Source organism: Leptonotus elevatus, chromosome 13 (genome assembly GCF_054856555.1).
Source record: "Leptonotus elevatus isolate MCC_2025b chromosome 13, RoL_Lele_1.0, whole genome shotgun sequence".
NCBI classification, from domain to species: domain Eukaryota; kingdom Metazoa; phylum Chordata; class Actinopteri; order Syngnathiformes; family Syngnathidae; genus Leptonotus; species Leptonotus elevatus.
In genome coordinates this window covers 16,715,173-16,734,828 of record NC_141251.1, presented here as the reverse complement: position 1 = coordinate 16,734,828, position 19,656 = coordinate 16,715,173, and the positions used below count along the sequence as shown (strand labels likewise).

Sequence of the window (19,656 nt, the reverse complement as noted above, 5' to 3'; positions counted from 1 at the left end):
GATGTTGTATGGAATGGTCAGATTGAGCAGCAAAATCATTTTATATAAGGCCAAACAAAACATAACTCACCCACTTGCCAAGCAAGAAGAATCAAGAAAGGCCTGCAGACGTGATGATGCAGAGATTAGCTGCCTAAAACGATGACTCAGCCCTTCAGGAAAAGAAACTCCCTATGACTAAATGCACGTTACTTCAACTCCTCACACCCAAATACAATGGAGCACAATCTTGCTCTTCATGCTTCGTTTTGACTCAAGTACTGAAGGTGTTTCACACTTATTAAAGTTGAAGTGTCTTGTGGGATGGCATACATGGAATATCACAATTACAATGATTTCCTTATTATACATTTGCAATCTTGTTGTTAATGAAGTAGTTCATTATGCCGCAACAAAGGAGAGTCCATTTCCTGCCCGTATTCTCATTAATTCAGTTAAAATTCAAATATGATGCTGAAGTACAGATAAGAAGAATGGTACAGGTCATTTTCTAATTAAGACACATATTAGGATGTATTAAATTGCTTCTTGAGCTTTCAGTGATATTAGTTGAAATGCAAAACAAAGGCAAGTTCATTTGTTATCTATTAATTACATTTTGTTAGCTTTTGGAGGAGGATTCCTATCTGTATGTCTGTAGTAGCTTTTGAGCATTTTCGTGTTTGCTTACTCTATACTAACTATCAAGAAATCACCATTTGAAGTTAGCTTGCTGTTTTCTAGTTTTCCCGTTTTTATCATTTTGACAATGTTATGCTTGTAAATGATGGATGATTTAAATTACGTTTTTAATCCGCTTCCATTTTAGCTACTTAGCTGTCGCAGTCATGCTAACAGTGACAACAGCTTTTGCACAAACAGCTCTAGGATGTGACTTCCTTGAAAAAGAAGTGAAAGCGTTGGATAAAGAAGACACGCACCATCAGAGGTTGTTTCCCTTACTGATTGGTGTAACTTTTCAGTGATTTTAAGAAGTTTAGACACTGATTGGGTAATAATTGGATTTTCAATCAATGTAGCAACACTACACTGACTCGCCAAGGAATGAAAACGCCGTGAATCATCATGACTAGAAGTTGGAGAGATTTTTGACGATGTTTGTAAAAAAAAAGATTGTGGGAAAAATGTCAACACTATTTAAATTTTAAAATCAACAAATCGATTAAATCTGGCAGTGAAGAACAGACATACACATGAATATTTTTGCCAGAAGGCAGAATAACCCGAGTTCACTTTGAGTGCTCGGAAAATCATTGACCTCCATCTTGTCATCATCATCGCAAGCACTCTCTTCATTATGCTGCATGCTCTGCAATGCGGGCATTGTCGGGCTTGAATGTGATGGGGAACTTACCTCTCACTCCGTCACGGCAACAAATGAAGGGAGTTAACCCACAGAGGACAACTTCGACCCTGGAGAGACATCTCCCCAGTCAGCTAGCTGGCAACAGGCGCAAACCCCAGCCCTGGTTCTACCTTTGACCATGATATGTGAAAAAGCTTTTCTGGAGGTAGAAGTGGCAGCCAAAATGCGTCATTCAATAAATCGTTTCCAAACAAGTGAATTTGACGCTTTTAGGCATCACATGGTGTCAATTTAGGCCTCCATTTACCAATTAAGAATGGTGCAGTACTCTCGTTAAATTTATTCATATTGTCATTGAATAGAAATCCAGAAGGTACTATTTTGTCTATGGTTGTATAGTCAGTTAGAATTAATTTAAAGGTGATTAGGGAATGGTCAGATGAGATAAAGAGGCAATCCTGTTGAAAAAAAAAAGAAGAAAAAAAAAGAGGCAATCCTGTTATTGTCTACAGCAAAGTCAATTTTGGATGTGACAATAAAGTTGAGTTAAAAATAGCTGCAACTTCCCCAGCCAGTCTCTCTGCAGTTGTGCGGAGAGAACAGGAAAAGAGTGAAAAGACAAAGGGATTTGTAGTGGAACACCTGAAGAAACAGCGCAAAGGTGGTAGATTTGCATAGGCAGGACTTTCTGATAACGTAACCAAGTCCTTTTCAAGTTATCTTAGGAGTACAGTGCCTTGACCCATTAGGACACAGGTGCCCATTTGTAAAGTGGCTTGTATGTGGACATTGTTGTCCAAGTTCAACACATGTATTCAAATGATCTACTCAAAAACATTTTGATGCTATAGCCATTTGTAATCTTATAGGGGGAGTCAACCCAAAACATTTCTTAATAATAAGTTCTAAGCAGCCACACTAGTCTAAACACTGCATTCTGGTTAGTGGTTACCAGGGATGGACTGGCACAAAAAAAATCGGCCCTGGCATTTTGACTGAAACCAACCGGCCGGCCTGACTCCTGTCCAGCCCTGCCTAGCTAGCACAGTTCTGCCACTGATATTGACTGATGTTGGTTCAGTTTGCTGTCTATATTCCAATTGCTTTAATGGACAAGTCCCTCTAAATTGTAGGTCAGTCTCTCGGGGTAAAAAACCCAAACGACGCCGGCCCACTGGGCATCTGCCCCTTGTGCCAGATGGCCAGTCCAGCCCTGGTGGTTACTATTGCGTTTGTGTCATAGGCTACGAGTAAATCAGCAAAATCCGCCCGTTTTGATCTATCTCATGTGGCGGCCATTTTGCCACTTGCTGGCGACTGAAAATGACATCACGGTTGTTCAGGGCTGAGGTAACGAGTCGACCAATCACGACACAGCGTGCAAATTTCACAAACTCAAAAAACAGGTGAGCCGTGATTGGTCATTACCTGAACCCTAAACAACTGTGATGTCATTTTCAAAATGGCCGCCCCCTGAGATGGATCAAAACGGGTGGATTATTCAGATTTCTTTTCATTTAAGTGTCTTTTTTTCTTTTCATAATGTTCATGTTCAAAAAAGTGATTGCAAAGAAAATATAGGTACATTGTTTATTTTTGGTGCAAGCCATTGTAGTTTATGAGGTTAATTTTAGTGTTACAAATTACTATTGATCATTCAATGCATGCCTTCATTTCCTTCTCTATAATTAGTAACACAAAATATCCACGTATGAAGATGACTTACTGAGATTGTATTTGCACGTCAGTAAGTTTCTCCCCCTTATTAGCCTGTGGGAGAGCTACCATTATTTAACCGCATGTTATTTAATGCCTCTGAAAGTTGACATGCAAACCAGGACAAAGCTGAGAAATGCTTGAGGGCTGATGATAAACAGTCACAGAGACTGGATAAGATTCATACAGGGAAACAAACATTCCTACAGGAACACTGGAGCCTTATGGGGACTTTTTGACTCTTGTTGTTTTGGAACATGAGAGGCCATTTGAACATGGAATATGCAATACATACTCACCAAACTAAGCAAACGACATCCATCTGACCTCTTCATATGTTGAGCCCTAAAGGGAGTACAGTATTGGGTAATTGATGCTTTCACCCCTCCACACTTAACATGCACACACACCCCTAATGTAGGAATGCAATGTAGAGATTACACAACGGAGCAATTTCTCAAGAGGCTTTTTCAGTGCTGACCCCACCAAATAAGAGCAAGTAGCTTGCATTTATTGCATCATATTCTCAAGAAATACAGGCGATAAAGCTCTCGTTAACACTGATAGAAAACAAACATGTACATTCCCATACACAGGTTTGATGTCAAACATGTTTATATCCAAGAGAGTGATCGCAAAAAGGCCAATCTTCTGCTTGATGAAGAAAGTCAAAGCAATTTAAACTCCTCGCTTTTCTCACAGTTTCATAACACATTCATCAACGCCTTTCTATGTCCCGTCATCATTGTAATTTTGGCAGTGGGCTGAACTTTGTCCCTAAAAGAGAGGAGAGGAGGAGGAGGTGTGGCCAAAAGTCTCAAACAGGTTTATGGCTGCCTGTGAGCAAGTTTCCAAGCAGTCCGACCATTTGCATGTCAAAACTGGAAGTCGCACTTTCAGCCAGCACACTGCTTATCATGTTCAGACACCTCCTTGTCTCTGTGGCTTCCAGCTGGGGGACAGCATCCTCCTCAAATATTGAACACTATTACTATGCAGATGCCTGTACATAAACCTCATTTGGATATGTTCGGGAGCAGTCAACAGGATTGTCACACTTCAACTGTAAGTCAAGGTCTTATATTCTGAGTGATGTTTATACTGTGACAGTAATAAATAACTTAATTTGTCTCCTTGGGTTATATACATTTGAATAAGGTCTTGACCACAGTATTGCACAGCCATTGCTTCTCAGTTTGAAAAGAAAGATACATCACAGACTGTGAATTATTACGCCACACTCATTTGCCACTGAATTAATTTAAATTTTGAAATGATAGACGTATTTGGCGGAAATATTGAAATGTTATCTATACTGTGAATAAGATGTTAATCATTTAACAAATTAATTACATTTCAGTGTCAAATGTGGTTTTCACAAGAATGTGTGGAAAAGTGAGCAGTAAGCACCCACCCACATTTTTTAACATCGCAGCATTGTTTGTAGGGTTCGGCCTGTGAGCCTGCCGTCAGAAAAAGTAGAATAACTGGCCCCACCTCAAACTCAAAATGTTATATTGCTTTTTTAAAATTCTTTATTCTTTATTTATATATATATATATATATATATATATATATATATATATATATATATATATATATATATATATATATATATAATTATTATTTTTATTTAATTTTTTTGCCACACCGTTGTGCTCACTTAAGCAAAAATATGCGTCCACATTTTTTTAAATACCAGTACATCAAATCTGGGCTATAAAGTGCCTTCCATAACAATTCAAGATACATTTATATTTAATAAATCAAATGTCACACCAAGTTCCTCCAATAAATAAACACATTTGAAAAAAATTCCATAGTTCCAGGTTCAAAATGTCACTAACATAAACCAATGTTTAAAAATCTCAAATGTAAAAACAAAAGAAAAATTAAAAAAAAAATCACCCTCAAGCTTTTTGGTTGCTTTGTCTGTAGGCTGCTAAAGTGAATGTACATGTTACATTATTGTTTGTAAATTGTGTAGTTTTGAGTGTAATTTGACCGAAAGGTCCACTGTTCTTCTATTTAACATATTCAAGGTCACAATAACTTTCTGCTGTAACTTCTGCAAATCCTTTAGCTTCCTATGAAAGGGCTTGAATGATTCCATGCTGTCATTAGCTTGTTAGCATTAGCATCATCTCAACCAAGTGAAAACATACTGTAGATAATAGATATATCTTGATAATGTATTATACACATTCTTAATTTATTTGGCTTTTAGCTATGGCTCGCAACAATCATGTTTTTGAAGGACAATGACTAGACGTGATTATTATTCAGAGCTTCAAATATGAAATTCACATTGTGCTCCATTTGAGTGAAATATAACGTTTAACTGCGTTTGTTGTCCCTGACTGTCTGTGTTCAGAGATGCACCTCATTAAAACTCAGATGGAGTTATTAGCTCAATTCCATTGTTGACAACTAAAGGATCCAAACATTGGTCGAATCATGTAATTTACGTGGCTGTATATAATCCTCCTGTCATTTATTGATAGAATACCACCTTGAATTCAGGGACCTGATAGGTAAAGTCATTATTTTGGCCACATGGGCCCTCAATGTACATCACCTGTTGAACAGGTTCCGATTGTCTTAATGATGATTGAGTTTCTGTGAGTCACATTTCTAACCCACAGAGAGAACAACGTCAACACTTACTCCTATAGGAGTGGTTTAATGACAAATGTTCACACTATTGTACAAATACATTAGTAGAAAATGCACAAACATTCAATATTAAAAAATGTTGTTACAGTAGTACATGAACAGAGTAGTGACCACGATGATGCCAGAAACTTTTACGTAACCTTCATATCACTTGGCCACATTTCCTCTTTTCCTCCTTGGGAATTTGAAAACCGTTAAGCTTGTGGTTGTTTTCCTAACACTGTAATTACAGCGCAATTACAGGCTGGTTGTATTTACATTTGGATCACGAACAGAAAGAGACGAATATCATAAAAAACAACAATTTGACAGTCAGGATGGTTCTGCATAAACTGTGATTAAATTTCCCACTTGATGAATTATGCGGTCTTATGGATTAAAATTGTCATTAAAAAGTTCCCTCATGTATACATTTCTATATTTACTCTCACTGATTTTGTTTCTTTTTGCTTTATGCAACAGTTGCAAGGAAGGATGACTGAAACAATGGACTCAGCCCATTTTTCATCGCTGTCATCCTTAAGAGGAGAGCATGCGTCAGGGGATAACATGCATGCCCACTACAAGGAGTCATATCGGCTGGCCATTGATCGCCTGCTAAGCGGGGGCAGAGACAGTTACGCAGAGTTCCTCAAAGCAGAACGCATCGGAAGCTTCCTGTCTGACGAGGAGCTTGTCTTCATTACGTCAAACGCCAAAGAGCCCCCGCCTCATACGCCCGAAGAGGAAATCAATAGCCCCACGGACAGCAAATCATCCTCGGGGACGTACTGGCCCGTCCACTCGGATTTGGACGCTCCCGCTTTGGAATTGGGATGGCCTGAGGTCATAAACGAAAATCTGCAGACCAATATAGATCTTCTCTATCATCCCCCAAGGCAAAACAGCCCGACCATTAAAGAAGTGATTCTGAAACACATCCGGGATGCAAAACAGGTAAAACACGATGCACTGTTGACCCATTTAATATGACAAATGTGTTCAGTGTTGCCACAGTAATCTTAAAAAAGTAACTTAGTTACTTTACTTATTACTGTATTAAAAGTTGCTTAGTTACTTTACTGATTACTTGATTGAAAAGTAAATTAGTTACTTTACTGATTACTTGCATTAAAAAGTAACTAAGTTAGATTACAAGTTACTTTGATAGTTACATTTGGCTAATACAGACCACCCTGCTTAACATAAAAATGACACCCGGTTTTGCCACTTAATTGCAAGTTTGTTGTCAAAAGTGACGTTTAAGAGCAAAGTTTGCATTTATCATTATAGTGTCATATTTTTATTTTATTTTAGTGTCATATTTGTATTTAGTATTATTTTTATTTTTCATAATTATTTTAATGACAAAAAAAAGTATTTTAGGATTTGACTTTGACAAATTTGCTACTTGGTTTGAATAAAATAAAAATAAAAAGATTGTCTTTCTATACTTCTCTTAGTAAAAATACATACAATACAAATTTGGGGACCTTCTGCAGTCAGACAATCTGGTGTGACTGTAAATGCATACTGCCCTGTAACATAGTGTTTTTCAAGCTACGTAGATAACACCGCCTTGCATCTTGCATCTTGAAAAATGATGAGTCGTCAATATGATGATGTCACTCCAGAGTTGTAATGGTCTCTGGAGAAGTGGGTATATTCTAAATTTTCAACTTTTTTACAAGTACTCCAGAAAAATTTCTAACGAGACATGTAAGGAACATTTGTCATTTGTACTTGCTCACAATAATAAAATAACCATGACTTGATTAAGAGCAGATTGTAGTTATTACCGGTAACACAAGCAGCCTGAATTAACGAAATGTAGGGGAGACCGGAGCTAGTTGTATCACTTTTTATACTTTTATATATTTCTTGGAATCAATACATTATATATAAACAAAATGTAAACCAAATAAAAGATCAAAGTCTTAAATATATTTTTTGTATTCATGTCATTTTCATACTTTGTGTCAGTACAGGGAGTGAACATGTGACATGTTGCCCCACCAACGGGTAAGTTGTCACACTATATAGGGTGAGATGTCACATTGGATTTTGCAACTAATAAAACAAGGACAAAATTACCCTTGTTCTCCACTATTTTTTCTTTTTTTTAGAGGCATAGAAATTGTTTATCATTGATCTTGAAATTTTACCATAGTCCTTGAGCAAACTTTAACATATGATTCCCTTAAACTGGAAATTTGAGATTAAATCGAATTTCAAAAAATGAAGCATTTCGGTTTATAATGGATGGATGGTTCATCATAAAACTTAAACCAGTCATGACATGTGGGCATACTGTAGTTCCAACAACTGAAAAATAAATTTTTAAGCAATGAAACAGAACATGGTAAATTAATTTCCTCACTCTTCTGACTCTATTGTCTGTAGAACAATTCTGGCATACGTAAACTGAGTTGCCAGAGGTGCATTTTTCATTGGCCCATTCTATGCATATGTGACAACAAACCCCAAAATGACTGAGACAAGTTGCCCCAAACTACCATGTTGGCTAATTCTTGCTCTAGTTTAAAGTTAGCTTAATACAGAGCAGTGACTGAGGCATGACAAGATGTCTGAATCTCTCCTCTAATGAGTCCACTTGATTTGTTGCTAGAATTTGTCTGTGTACGACGCCTGCTTCAAAATATATGAAGACCATTTTTACTTTGGGCTGTGCAAAAACAGATAACTGGCACTCATCTCAGCTCACAATGTGCTATTCTCTTTTCAAACTGGACACAACCCCTGACCACTAATATGAAGAAAACTCGTATACATAATGTTGTAAAACAATATTTAGTTAGCAATGAACAAAAACAGTGAAAAACAGTCACTATTAGACCTCAATGTTATTTTAGGCAGAATCTTAAAGTTTGTGTCCCCATTCTTGTGCGTTAATTTACTTTCAAATCAACTACCAGCCTAGCTACCGGTACTATAAAACTAAATTAGGTCATGTAGGTTAGTGTCTAACAGGCGGCCTGCATCCGGTATATGAGCGCAAAGCACTTCCGTTGAGCTAAAACTTGGGGCTGCCGTCACAGCGCAGGATTTAAAGAATTATTTTCCTCGGCATGACCCGCTCTACTCTGCCTCCGATTGGCTCATCAGCCCTCATAACTAAATTTAGCCAATCTAATCAGCGAAGGGAGGGGGTATCCACCCAATTATTAGAAGCAGGGGAGGGTCGGCTATGGCTTCACCATCCTTGAGTAAAATAATGGGTCGTGTGGCTCACAGATATTCCTGAACGGTGCGCGTCAGGGGGGCAAGTGGGTATACGCAATGCTGACTGAAAAACAAGTGGGCGTATACTATACACTACTCTGGACTACACCACTGTGCCACTCCCTCAGACAAGAACAGGAATTTAAAAACTGTAGTCCCAAAATGTATTTCCCTATGTTCAATAGCAGAGTTACGTGTTCTATAATATAGTAGTATAGTTATTTGTTTAGTGACTTTAATGAGTATTATGTGTTAGGAATTAGGTGTCTTCCTGTATTTTATTATCCATTAGTTTTAAATTACAATATGTCACCATTGGTGAGAAGTGTGTAATGTTTATTTACCTCTTGTCAATTCTTACCGACTACCACATCCTGCAGGTGATTTATTGCAACTGTTTGCAGTGGTATAAAACGCTCCATGCTGATGCTGCTTGTACAGTATGTAGAAGAAAATGAATTCTGCAAAATAACTTGCAAGGAGGTTTGAAGTGTAACCTTATTCTGATAGACCAAAGACTTGTTCGGAAAGAAAGCGTCAGAGCTCGTCCTGAGTCTGTCTCTGACGGCAGCGCTACCCTTACACCCCCAGCGTGCAGTGGCAAGGAGTGTCTGCTGACATATTAGTAGGCCGGTTTGACAACTTCTCTCATCGAGCGAGTGTGGGAACATGCTGCTGCTGCTACTACTACTGCATTAACTCCTTTACATAATGAGGATGACTCACAAATGGTCACACGTTTATATTGTGTGCATGCAGACATGCACACGGCTGCACCCCTTTTTGATTCGCAAAAGTCCTTTTGTTTCCTCTTCATTACAGTCATTGGCATTTGTTATATTAGAGGGGCAACAGTTGTCACGTGGGATGCAACAGTTGTAATGTCAAAGCAAATCCCCCCTGCAGTAACGAAAGTGCTAAATATATGAATTACAATTATACGGCAACATAGGCTAAAACGACTTATTTATGTGGATGAATTAGAATTTTTTATGTGCTTTCAGCAATCAACCCAATTTTTGGACAATAATATGTTTTATGCAGCGCCACTATAGTGTCTAAATATGGTATTCTGGTTAATATTGTGTTAGTGGAATATGAGTTGAGCAGCAAAACCCAGTCGTTTTTATCCCTATGAGTGGGCGGCCATTTTGCCACTTGCTGTCAACTGAAGATGACATCAAAGTTGCTCAGGTCTCAGGTAACAACCAATCACAGCTCACCTTAAAAACAACAACATTTAAACTATGATAGGTCATTGCCTGAGCCCTAGCAAGATTGATGTCATCTTTAGTCGACAGCAAGTGGGAAAATGGCCGCCCACTGATAGGGATAAAATTGGCTGGATTTTGCTTCATAACTCATATTCCACAAAAGTAATCCCTGAATTAACTTTATAGGGTCTTTAAGGTATTATTACATGTCTAGATTAATTGAAATAATTTCACACAACCCTGTGGAGCGAATGCAGAGCGCACTGTGATTTTAATCACTTTCTCAAGTGATTAGAGATGTTTACGTGTCTTGGGAGGTGACGCCATTTCTCTTGGCCAAATTGTTAGCAATGGGGTACAAATCGTCTCGGAGGTTGTCTTTATTGTCTGTACGTCTCTATAAACAAAGATATTTGAAGGTCTATGAGAATTCTATATGTGCATGAGGTGACTCACTCAATCGCATGCGGGCAGCCTGACATGTCCTACATATGCTAGTATTTATTTGTTCAATTTATCCTTGCAGGTCATCGCCATTGTGATGGATATGTTCACTGATGTTGATATATTGAAAGAAACTGTTGACGCCTCCATTCGAGGAGTTCCTATTTACGTGCTTTTGGATGATTTCCACTTGAAACATTTCCTCACGGCGGCTGAAAATCAAGATTTCAAACTTCAACAACTGCGGGTAAGTGATTCTAAGAATATCATGCACCCAAGATGTACACGTTTGATTAGTGTTTTAGTGTTAAAGCTAGTCTTTGTCACGCTTTCATCTTTTGCCTAGTCTGTCATATATCCAGTGAGTCTGCTGAGTGTGCGCTTACTTAAACTGTCCTCTTATGACTTTTTCCTCTCATTATCTTGGGCCGTGTTGCCTACCTTGTTTTTATTCAGGCCTTGCCAGAACCTTTTGTGTGTGACCTTGTCATTTGCTCTGCTTATGATCTTGGCCAGTGCACTTGTCATTATGTTCAAGTGCCCTCAGGGATGTTCCATTAAAACATACGCAGGCACAGGCATTGGCTCTGGTGTGCTGTTAAAAAAACAAAAACAAAACAAATAAAGCTTATTAAAGATGATCAGGACTACACTGAAAAGAATAACAGTTATTACAGTAGACTACTAGAATAAAATCTTAGGGCCCTATTTCCGTGTCTGTATGCTCACGGAAAAATAGGCACATCTTCATTTTCGTGCCGGGGCAAGTCTAGTTTAGCGTGTTTGTGAATTTGGTAGACGTGCTACGCCTCTCTCAGTGTTCTGGCGCACTGAGCTGCCGCGCCCATTTTGGTGACAAAAAGTGGATGAGATTTTAGACTCAGTAAAACCAGTAAAAAAAATTATGGATTTAATTAAGGTACAGGCAGACAGATTTGGTACTCCGTGGATGTCATCGTAAGTCATTCATTAATTTGACAACAGCGTAGGACAATCCGAATCATTGTACAAATCAATTCATTTTTTTCTTTTTAGAAAAAAAAATATAAGCTTGGGAAATGAAGTCAAGTGTGTGTGTCTGTTTAAAGTGTTTGTCTTTTAAGTTGCCTCAATTATGGTTGTCACCCTGGCAACACATGGAGGAATACAACACATGAAATAATGAAAACATATAATTACATATATGTCTATCAAAGGATAGTAATGTACTTTTTAAATCAGTGAATGCAAACTGAAAGCAAATGTATCAGATGAGAGAATTCTTGCCAGATGTATTCGTCAGAGTGATTTTATTCATTCATGGTCAGAGTCTACAAAAACACATGGGGTGACACTGATCAGGAAATATCATCGCAAAGATCTTCAACTGAGACTGTTGATTTTTTACCAATACATGGAACACTTTGCCATTATAGATAAACCATCTTGTTATCTTGCAAAAAGAAAAGATGATTCTCTGCATGTTGTGTTCACTGTGACCAAACCCACTTTGATTCATTGCTTGTGTGCCAATTGTATAGACAGAAATCACAAGTCACGGGCCATTGTGTGTTGTTACATGTATGTTACATGTAACCAAATATATGTTCAGTCATCTAAAACCGTATTATTACATATAAAAATCAAGGATAATAGTTTTTTTCAATTAAATTAAAAGTTTTTTATTTCATTCTTTAAAAAAAGAAATGATCAACACAAAAAAAATATTAACAAAGTGAATGACAGTAAGCAGTCAAGTTACTTTAAAATAACGAATGCAAAATCTCAATGTTATTATTTATTACACATGACAATTTCGGTACAAATTTGCTCAACGATTATGAAAGTTGACACATGACTTGATTTTGCAGGCCACATAAAAGGATTCGGCGGGCCGGATCTGGCCTCCGGGCTTTGTTTTTAACACCTGTGATTTAAATACTGTACAGTATGCTTTGGAATATTGTTGTGATTAAAACAACAAAAAATCTTCTCCATCCCAATCTTTAACTCGGGGCTCCAGACTGCCCTAAAAATTGACACTGCAAGTAAATTTCTCATCTACTCACATGTATGACTAGTAACTTTACATAATTATATATATATATATATATATATAAAATTATTGAATATTTTTTTCTTGCTAATAATTACATTCTCCTCCACACTTAAATTCATTTAGCAGTAATAGTGAACACGTGAATATTTACTTAGCATGTGTTCACCCCTAAAATGTTTGGTTAGGGGCCACTGTGCTCCTCGTCCAAAAAAGTTGCTGCTTTATCTTTCAAGGACTAAATTTGTGTCAACATTGCCTTATTATTATATTTTTTAAACCCTTTTATTGTTTCTACTATTGCTTTTGAAGGCCAGGCACACGCTAATGAAAAACAACCCAAGCCTCCTGGTGCACTTTTGATGATTATGTTGTTCTTAATACATTGCTAGAGCTAAATAATATAAACGGTCAACTTTAATCTTAAACACGTTTTTCCATGTGCTTTTGGGAGACTCAAAACACTTCCAGCCGCTTACACACATGTAATCTGGGAGCTGAGGCCCTGTGAAAAAAAGAGAACGAAAGAGAGAGAATCAATCATTAGCCAGGGGACATGAAGGACGCAAGACTATTTTCACATGTAGTACACAACCAGTAGTGTAAAAAGTGCTTGAGGTGCTATTGGGCTTCGATGTTGTTGTCATTTGTAATTTCAGTCCACCACTTGTGGGGGCATTCAACTTGGGAGGTTCCACTGTATAAGCTATAAAATGCCTTCTGATAAATCTTCAATATAAACAATGCCAACTATGAAAAGGGAGAATGTTCTTACATAAGCTTGGGTCTGTTTTGAGGTTGAAGAAGTAAAGGAGAAAGTGTTGTCAATAACAAAGGCTACAAAACACACACACAGCAAATGCTTATAAAGCCTTTTCGACAGCGAGTCAACATGTGCTCACTTGCTCGCCAGCGATGTGACTGACACACTGATTCAAAGTTACCTACGTTGGTGTTGACAATTCAAGCTGACTCACAGTGTTATTTTCTTTTTTCCAGAATATGAGGGTGCGCACTGTGAAAGGTGAAGATTATCTGTGTCGGACTGGGACTAAATTTCATGGAGCAATGGAGCATAAATTTATCTTGGTTGACTGTCATACAGTCATTTATGGCTCCTACAGGTATGTTGTGTTGTGTTGTGTTCTGAATGAGACAATTTGATGACTTTCAGTAATTAATAGCAAACATAAAATTAGACCTTGAGTTAATACCTTTTTATTCTATAAAATATCCTTTTTAATGCCCTTAACAATATATAGAAGAAAATAAAATAGAAAATAAACTGTTGACTCAGTAAGAGCATCCGGTACACATACAGTATTAAATGTACTGCAGTAGAGATAAGTTCACTTCAAGTTAAGATCATTCATTATTTGTATGCCCAGTTCTACCATAGTACATACAGTATTGCTTACAGTACAAAAATAACAACCATTTTTATACAAAAGTTTTAACATAAAATGCATCAGCATAGTGCACTATTTGGGAGCATTAAATAAAGTTTCTCAAGTTGTTGTGTCAGCTTAAGTTTGTCCCCTGTATACATTTCTAATTAATTTATTAATTTATTAATTTATTAATTTATTAATTTATTAATTTATTAATTTATTAATTTAGTTATTAATTTATTAATTTAGTTATTAATTTATTAATTTATGTATTTATGTATGTATGTATTTATGCATTAATGTATTAATTTTATTTATTTATTTATTTATTTATTTATTTATTTATTTATTTATTTATTTATTTATTTATTTATTTATTCATTCATTCATTCAATTCATTCATTCCATGAAACATTTATTAAAGGTCAAACTGCCTTCCTTTGCACTTAATGCCATGCCATCAATGTTTAATACGTTTTAGTATTGTAGTTACAAAGTTATTACCATGTCATTACAATGAAATGTAGTTACTACAGCCTTTAATGTGATTGTTTGTTTGATTGATTGATTGATTGATTACAGACACAAAAATGAATATTCTTCTCAAATTATCACAGTACTGTATTTGAGTAAATTTTGAGAATTATTTTTACTAGTCTTTATTTTACTAAATATTTTTTCTTTTATTAAATTCATCTCAGAGCATTGTGCAGGGGAACTAGGTATGGAGTTAAATTGAAAATATTTTGAGATTTCAATATCCATCCATTTTCTTAACTGCTTATCCATACAAGGGTCGCTAATAAAAATGATAATAATAAAAAAATAATAATAATAAAAATAAAAATAAATCCATAAGACAACCTTTAATGCAAGATATTTACTCCGTATTGATGAGCCACGTTTGTTTTGTCCGCAGATTCATTTGGTCGTGTGCAAAGATCAATTTGAGCATGGTGCAGGTCATCACAGGCCATCTGGTGAAGACTTACGATGAGGAGTTTAGAACACTGTATGCGAGGTCGACCGTGCCCGCTGAATTGTGCCAACCAGATAATTCTCTCCCCTCTAATGGGTCCAACGCGCTGCTAGGCTGGCCGAAATATTCTCCTCATTCCTCACAAACGATTGATCGTCGCGACCAGTTAAGGCACACGTTGGACTCTGTCTACCGGAAGACCTGTGAGAGAAATCGGTTCACAAGAGACTGCAACGATGATCATTACGTCCATTTGAAGGATCATGACATGGGTTTGCAGAACCACGTGTCCAAATTTCAGTCTGCAGAGTCAATGAACTACTTAAAAAGGCACAGCTATGCCGGGGAAAGACATGATAGCAATATTACACAGAATGTTAGAGCCAGAGCAAGCAACTGGAATATTTGCCGGGAAACAGGAATGGGGGAAAACAACTACCCACTGGATAATAATTATTTAGTGCCACAGATGTACAGGAGTCAAATGCTTCGTAAGTCATACAACGGCAATGACAAGCAAATTCTGTCCATGCAGCAAAACATGCCAACACTGGAAAAAACATCCAAGTCATTCATGCGTACATGGAGGATCGAGTCATACCTTCAAAACCCTGACATGCCGTTTAACGAGCCGTCTGATTATTTGGACCAGTTTGAGCCGTCCAACAGCTACATGCAGGGAAGAATGAGGTCTTCTCTTGTTTTTCGGTCCGCCATACCGGAGCAATTTGATCCAAACTCACATTTAAACAACACGCCCTCTGTTGGTAGCCGCTCATCAGGACTTCTCAACCCTTCGCGCTATTCCTCCATGCAGTGGAATCCAACAGTAGCACCAGAAAGCAACAGACAGAACAATGACGAATTCATGTTAAAGAGAAAAAGCCTGCAGATTTTGGACGACTACAGCACCGGGAAAAACTCATATCCATCTGCATACGCCAGCTTAGGCAGAGTCAAGCGTGGGCAGAACATTCCAAATCCTGACATGCGAAATGACAGTTGGCACAAAAGGCACAGTGTGGCCGATCCAAGATCCAATACGGCATACACACAGGACTCCTCAAGTGCCATGTATGGCACTTTTGCTAGGATGCAAATAGATCGAGGCTCCAGCGCAATTAACATGAAGCATAGCAGATACGGGTCAAATCTCAATGAAGATCAGCGATCCTTTTCACATTACGATGTCAAGAGCATGACAGACGCAAACAGCCCCCGCACTTCCATTTGGCAGGAGCCTCCCTCCAGAACTCTATCTTCTGCAAGCCTGGGTGTAGAGGGCAGGGATTTGGCGGCTAAATCCAACAGAATGGGCTCTCAGCATTTTCTAAAGAAAAGTACCAAGAAGATAAAGTCATTTTTGAACATACCAGTTAAGAAAGAGGATCGAGTCACAAGTGTGGAAACGTCAAGTGTGACATCAGATGACAGCACAGAAACTATTAAAGCTGAGGATGAGAGTGAGATTAGACACCACCATAGCAACTCGTCCCTTGGGAATCAACAGAACCATGTGGCCGATGTCAAGTATTCCAAACCAAGATTCCAAACCGAGGATCATCGACACACACCGGAACTCTCTTCCTCTGAAACAACATCGGAAAATAAGCTCGGCTTTGGTGACAAAAAGGCAATCACAGACGTTGACGTGCCGGACTGGCGTAAAGACAGAAAGGCTGAAAATCGCCTATACAGCAGATTTGAGCCTTTTTGTTCCATTGAAAAGAAACAGTCTTCATACAACTCTGTGGAGAAAATCAAAAACCAACCTACTGACCACAACCTCGACCGTCTCGGGAGAGGCCACCATGAAAATAAGCTTGAGAAATTCTTTCATAGAGTGGGAAACTTCATTCACAAGACCAAGTAGTTTAGTCCAATGCGGGAATTGGGGCACATTTGATTGGCATTGCCATCACATTGGACAAGTTGTTAGCAGGGGTCCATTTCACAAAGCATGTTTAACAAACACCGAGACTAACCCTGAACAGCATGTTGAATGGTAGCTCATTAATTCATTTCATTTAGGTGCAATCTTGTGGGGGAGAAGCAGACTTGACTTAAGATGAAATCTTCTTCTTTTCATTTTGTATTTTCCCTTCAGGGGTCGCCACACACCGAATCAGTTGCCTCCATCTAACCCTGTCCTCTGCATCCTCTGCTCTCACACCAACTACCTTCATGTCCTCTTTAAGTACATTCATAAACCTCCTTTTTGGTCTTCTTCTAGACCTCCTGCCTGGCATTTGGAAACTCAGCATTCTTCTGCCAATATACTCACTATCTCTCCTTTGGACATGTCCAAACCATCTCAGTCTGACCTCTCTGACTTTATCTCCAAAGCCTCTAACATGTGCTGTCCCTCTGATGTACTCCTGATTCTATCCATCCTGGCCACTCCCAAAAAGAACATCAGCATCTTCATCTCTGCCACCTCCAGCTCTGCCTCCTGTCTTTTCCTCAGTGGCACTGTCTCCAGACCAAACAACATCGCTGGTCCCACCACAGTTTTATAAACCTTTCCTTTCATTTGAGCTGAAATTCTTCTATCACACATCACACCTGGCACTTTTCTCCACCCGGTCCAGCCTGCCTGCACACGCTTCTTCACTTCTTTTCCACACTATCCATTTCTCTGGACTGTTAACCCTAAATACTTAAACTCCTCCACCTTTTTGGTCTCTTCCCCCTGTAACCTTTCTCTTCCTTTTGGATCCCTCCCATTCACACATAATAAAACATACATGTCGGGTTTATTGAAGACTCCAAATTGTCCAAAGGTTTGATTGGTTGCTCACCTACGAAAGTAATGAGGATTAGCGCTTATAGCAAAGGAAAAGGTGGGCACTTCTGTCTCACCGTCAGCCCATTGTTGACAAATGCCCACCTTTTTGGCGAAGTGCCTGCTTGGTTTAACGGACGACTGTTTCAGTCATTGTTCAAGGTCAACATAATGCCAAAGGCTTCATATTAAAGAAGTTGTAGCACACACGAGATATAACAATACAGTAGGTCTACACCACTTTGTTTACATTGGACATGTTTCCAGCCAACTGTTTACAGTTTTAAGATCATTTTGATTGTGTACTGCACATTTTTCTGCTCAAATATTTTTTTTGTATTAAATATAGCAGATACCTGTACATAATACTTGGATTACAATGTTCAAGACCGAGGTGATAAATCAACCACTGCACTCGGAGATGTAGCAAATATAATAATGAAAGCATCTACGCCGCATTTGTTTAGGTTTTATAAATTGCAGTGATAGTTTGAAAATGAGATGTTTTTATGTTTGTCTACTGCTTTGTATTAAATTGCAAGAGAAATATTTTATACAACGTGTGATTGGGTACTGAGAAATTGCACCAATTAAAGACCATGTCAGGTTTGCTGCCACAAGTGTTGTGTTTCATCATTATGTGCACGATAAGTGGATTTAATATACACGTACTTTAAATCCAATCCAGGGTGTATTGTGCATTTTGCCCAACGTCGGTTGGGATATGATCCAGTTCCCAATAACCGCGATCAAGGTAAGCAGCATGGAAAATAGATGGATAAATGTACTGTATATGCATACAGTGGTCATTCTCGCCCTTATTCTTTGCTCAAGGAGACAAGGAATTGTCCACTTACCATGAAAAAATTATCAAAATACGTAAACAGCTTTTACTTGTATAGTGCTTTTCTAAGTACTTAATGAAGCACTTTAAAATTGTCGCCTCATTCGCCTACTAATGATGCAGGAGCAAATGGGAGTAAAGTATCTTGTTGAAGGACATCTTTTATATATGGTCTCAGGGGCTCAGCATCAAACCAACAACCTTCGGGTTGGAAGACAACCACGCACCCATTTGTGTCATACTTGCAATCAATATTCACAGTATACATGATCATGCTTTTTAGAGATGGAACAACGGAAATGTGATAGTTAACATGATCATTGAGGGACAAGCTGATTAAGTGACTTTTCCCAAAATGTGATCAGTTGACGGTGAAATGTGTAACATGCTGTAGAGCTGACATTAGCTCGCATTCTGGCCATTAAATTTTGCTGAATTAAACAAAAACAATCCAACAAAAATGTTGTTGTCCTCAACAAATACTCTTACATTGCAGAATGAATCTGGCCAAGTAGCAAGCTATCAACAAACCAATGAGAACACAGAAAGGATTATTGTTGGCCGTCACCACGAAAAAAACAACGCCAACGTAGCTTACAGTCAGTCTGCTCCTCCCTCACCCACAGCCTCCAACATCTGTTGCCTTCAAGGCCCCTCCAGACCATAGGAAAATTGTGAATTATATGCAAGGGTTACTACAATGCTTAACGCTTCATGCACCTTCATAATGGCTGACATTCAAATACATTGTAAAATTGTGTCCTTTTTTTTCCTCGTACCACTAGATGCCACCTCTGACAATCCCTCGTTTACAACATCCACCCTCAGACACAGATAGTGCTGTTTTCATTTATATTTTGGGGAAGTAAGAGCCCAAACACCAAGGTTTTGTTGTCATCGTTTTGGTTCAGGTCTGCTTTTCTGCCACCCTGAAGTACCCTTGTTTCAAATATTACGAAATGGACTAATATTTTGCCAGTATTGTTGATTACAAAGACACTCTTTTGCAAATCTAGAGATTTTTTTAACATTAGCAACTTCCTC

The 19,656-nt window shown here is 38.1% G+C and overlaps 1 protein-coding gene and 1 long non-coding RNA gene across 2 annotated transcripts; one reads left to right on the top strand and one right to left on the bottom strand.

Annotated features, from left to right (window-relative positions):
* The first annotated feature begins 3,890 nt into the window (after positions 1–3,890).
* sack1b (scaffolding CK1 anchoring protein B) lies at positions 3,891–18,388 on the top strand. The gene is made up of 5 exons (XM_086093787.1): positions 3,891–4,087; positions 6,161–6,634; positions 10,661–10,825; positions 13,613–13,737; positions 14,924–18,388. The coding sequence occupies exons 1-5, from the start codon at positions 4,016–4,018 to the stop codon at positions 16,854–16,856; spliced, it is 2,769 nt and encodes a 922-aa protein (XP_085949913.1). The 5' UTR covers positions 3,891–4,015; the 3' UTR covers positions 16,857–18,388.
* LOC147164012 (uncharacterized) lies at positions 12,747–15,931 on the bottom strand. The gene is made up of 3 exons (XR_015096969.1): positions 15,585–15,931; positions 14,997–15,184; positions 12,747–13,118 (listed from the first exon to the last, which is right to left on the bottom strand). It is a non-coding gene; the product is annotated as an uncharacterized LOC147164012 (long non-coding RNA).
* Positions 18,389–19,656: the final 1,268 nt, after the last annotated feature.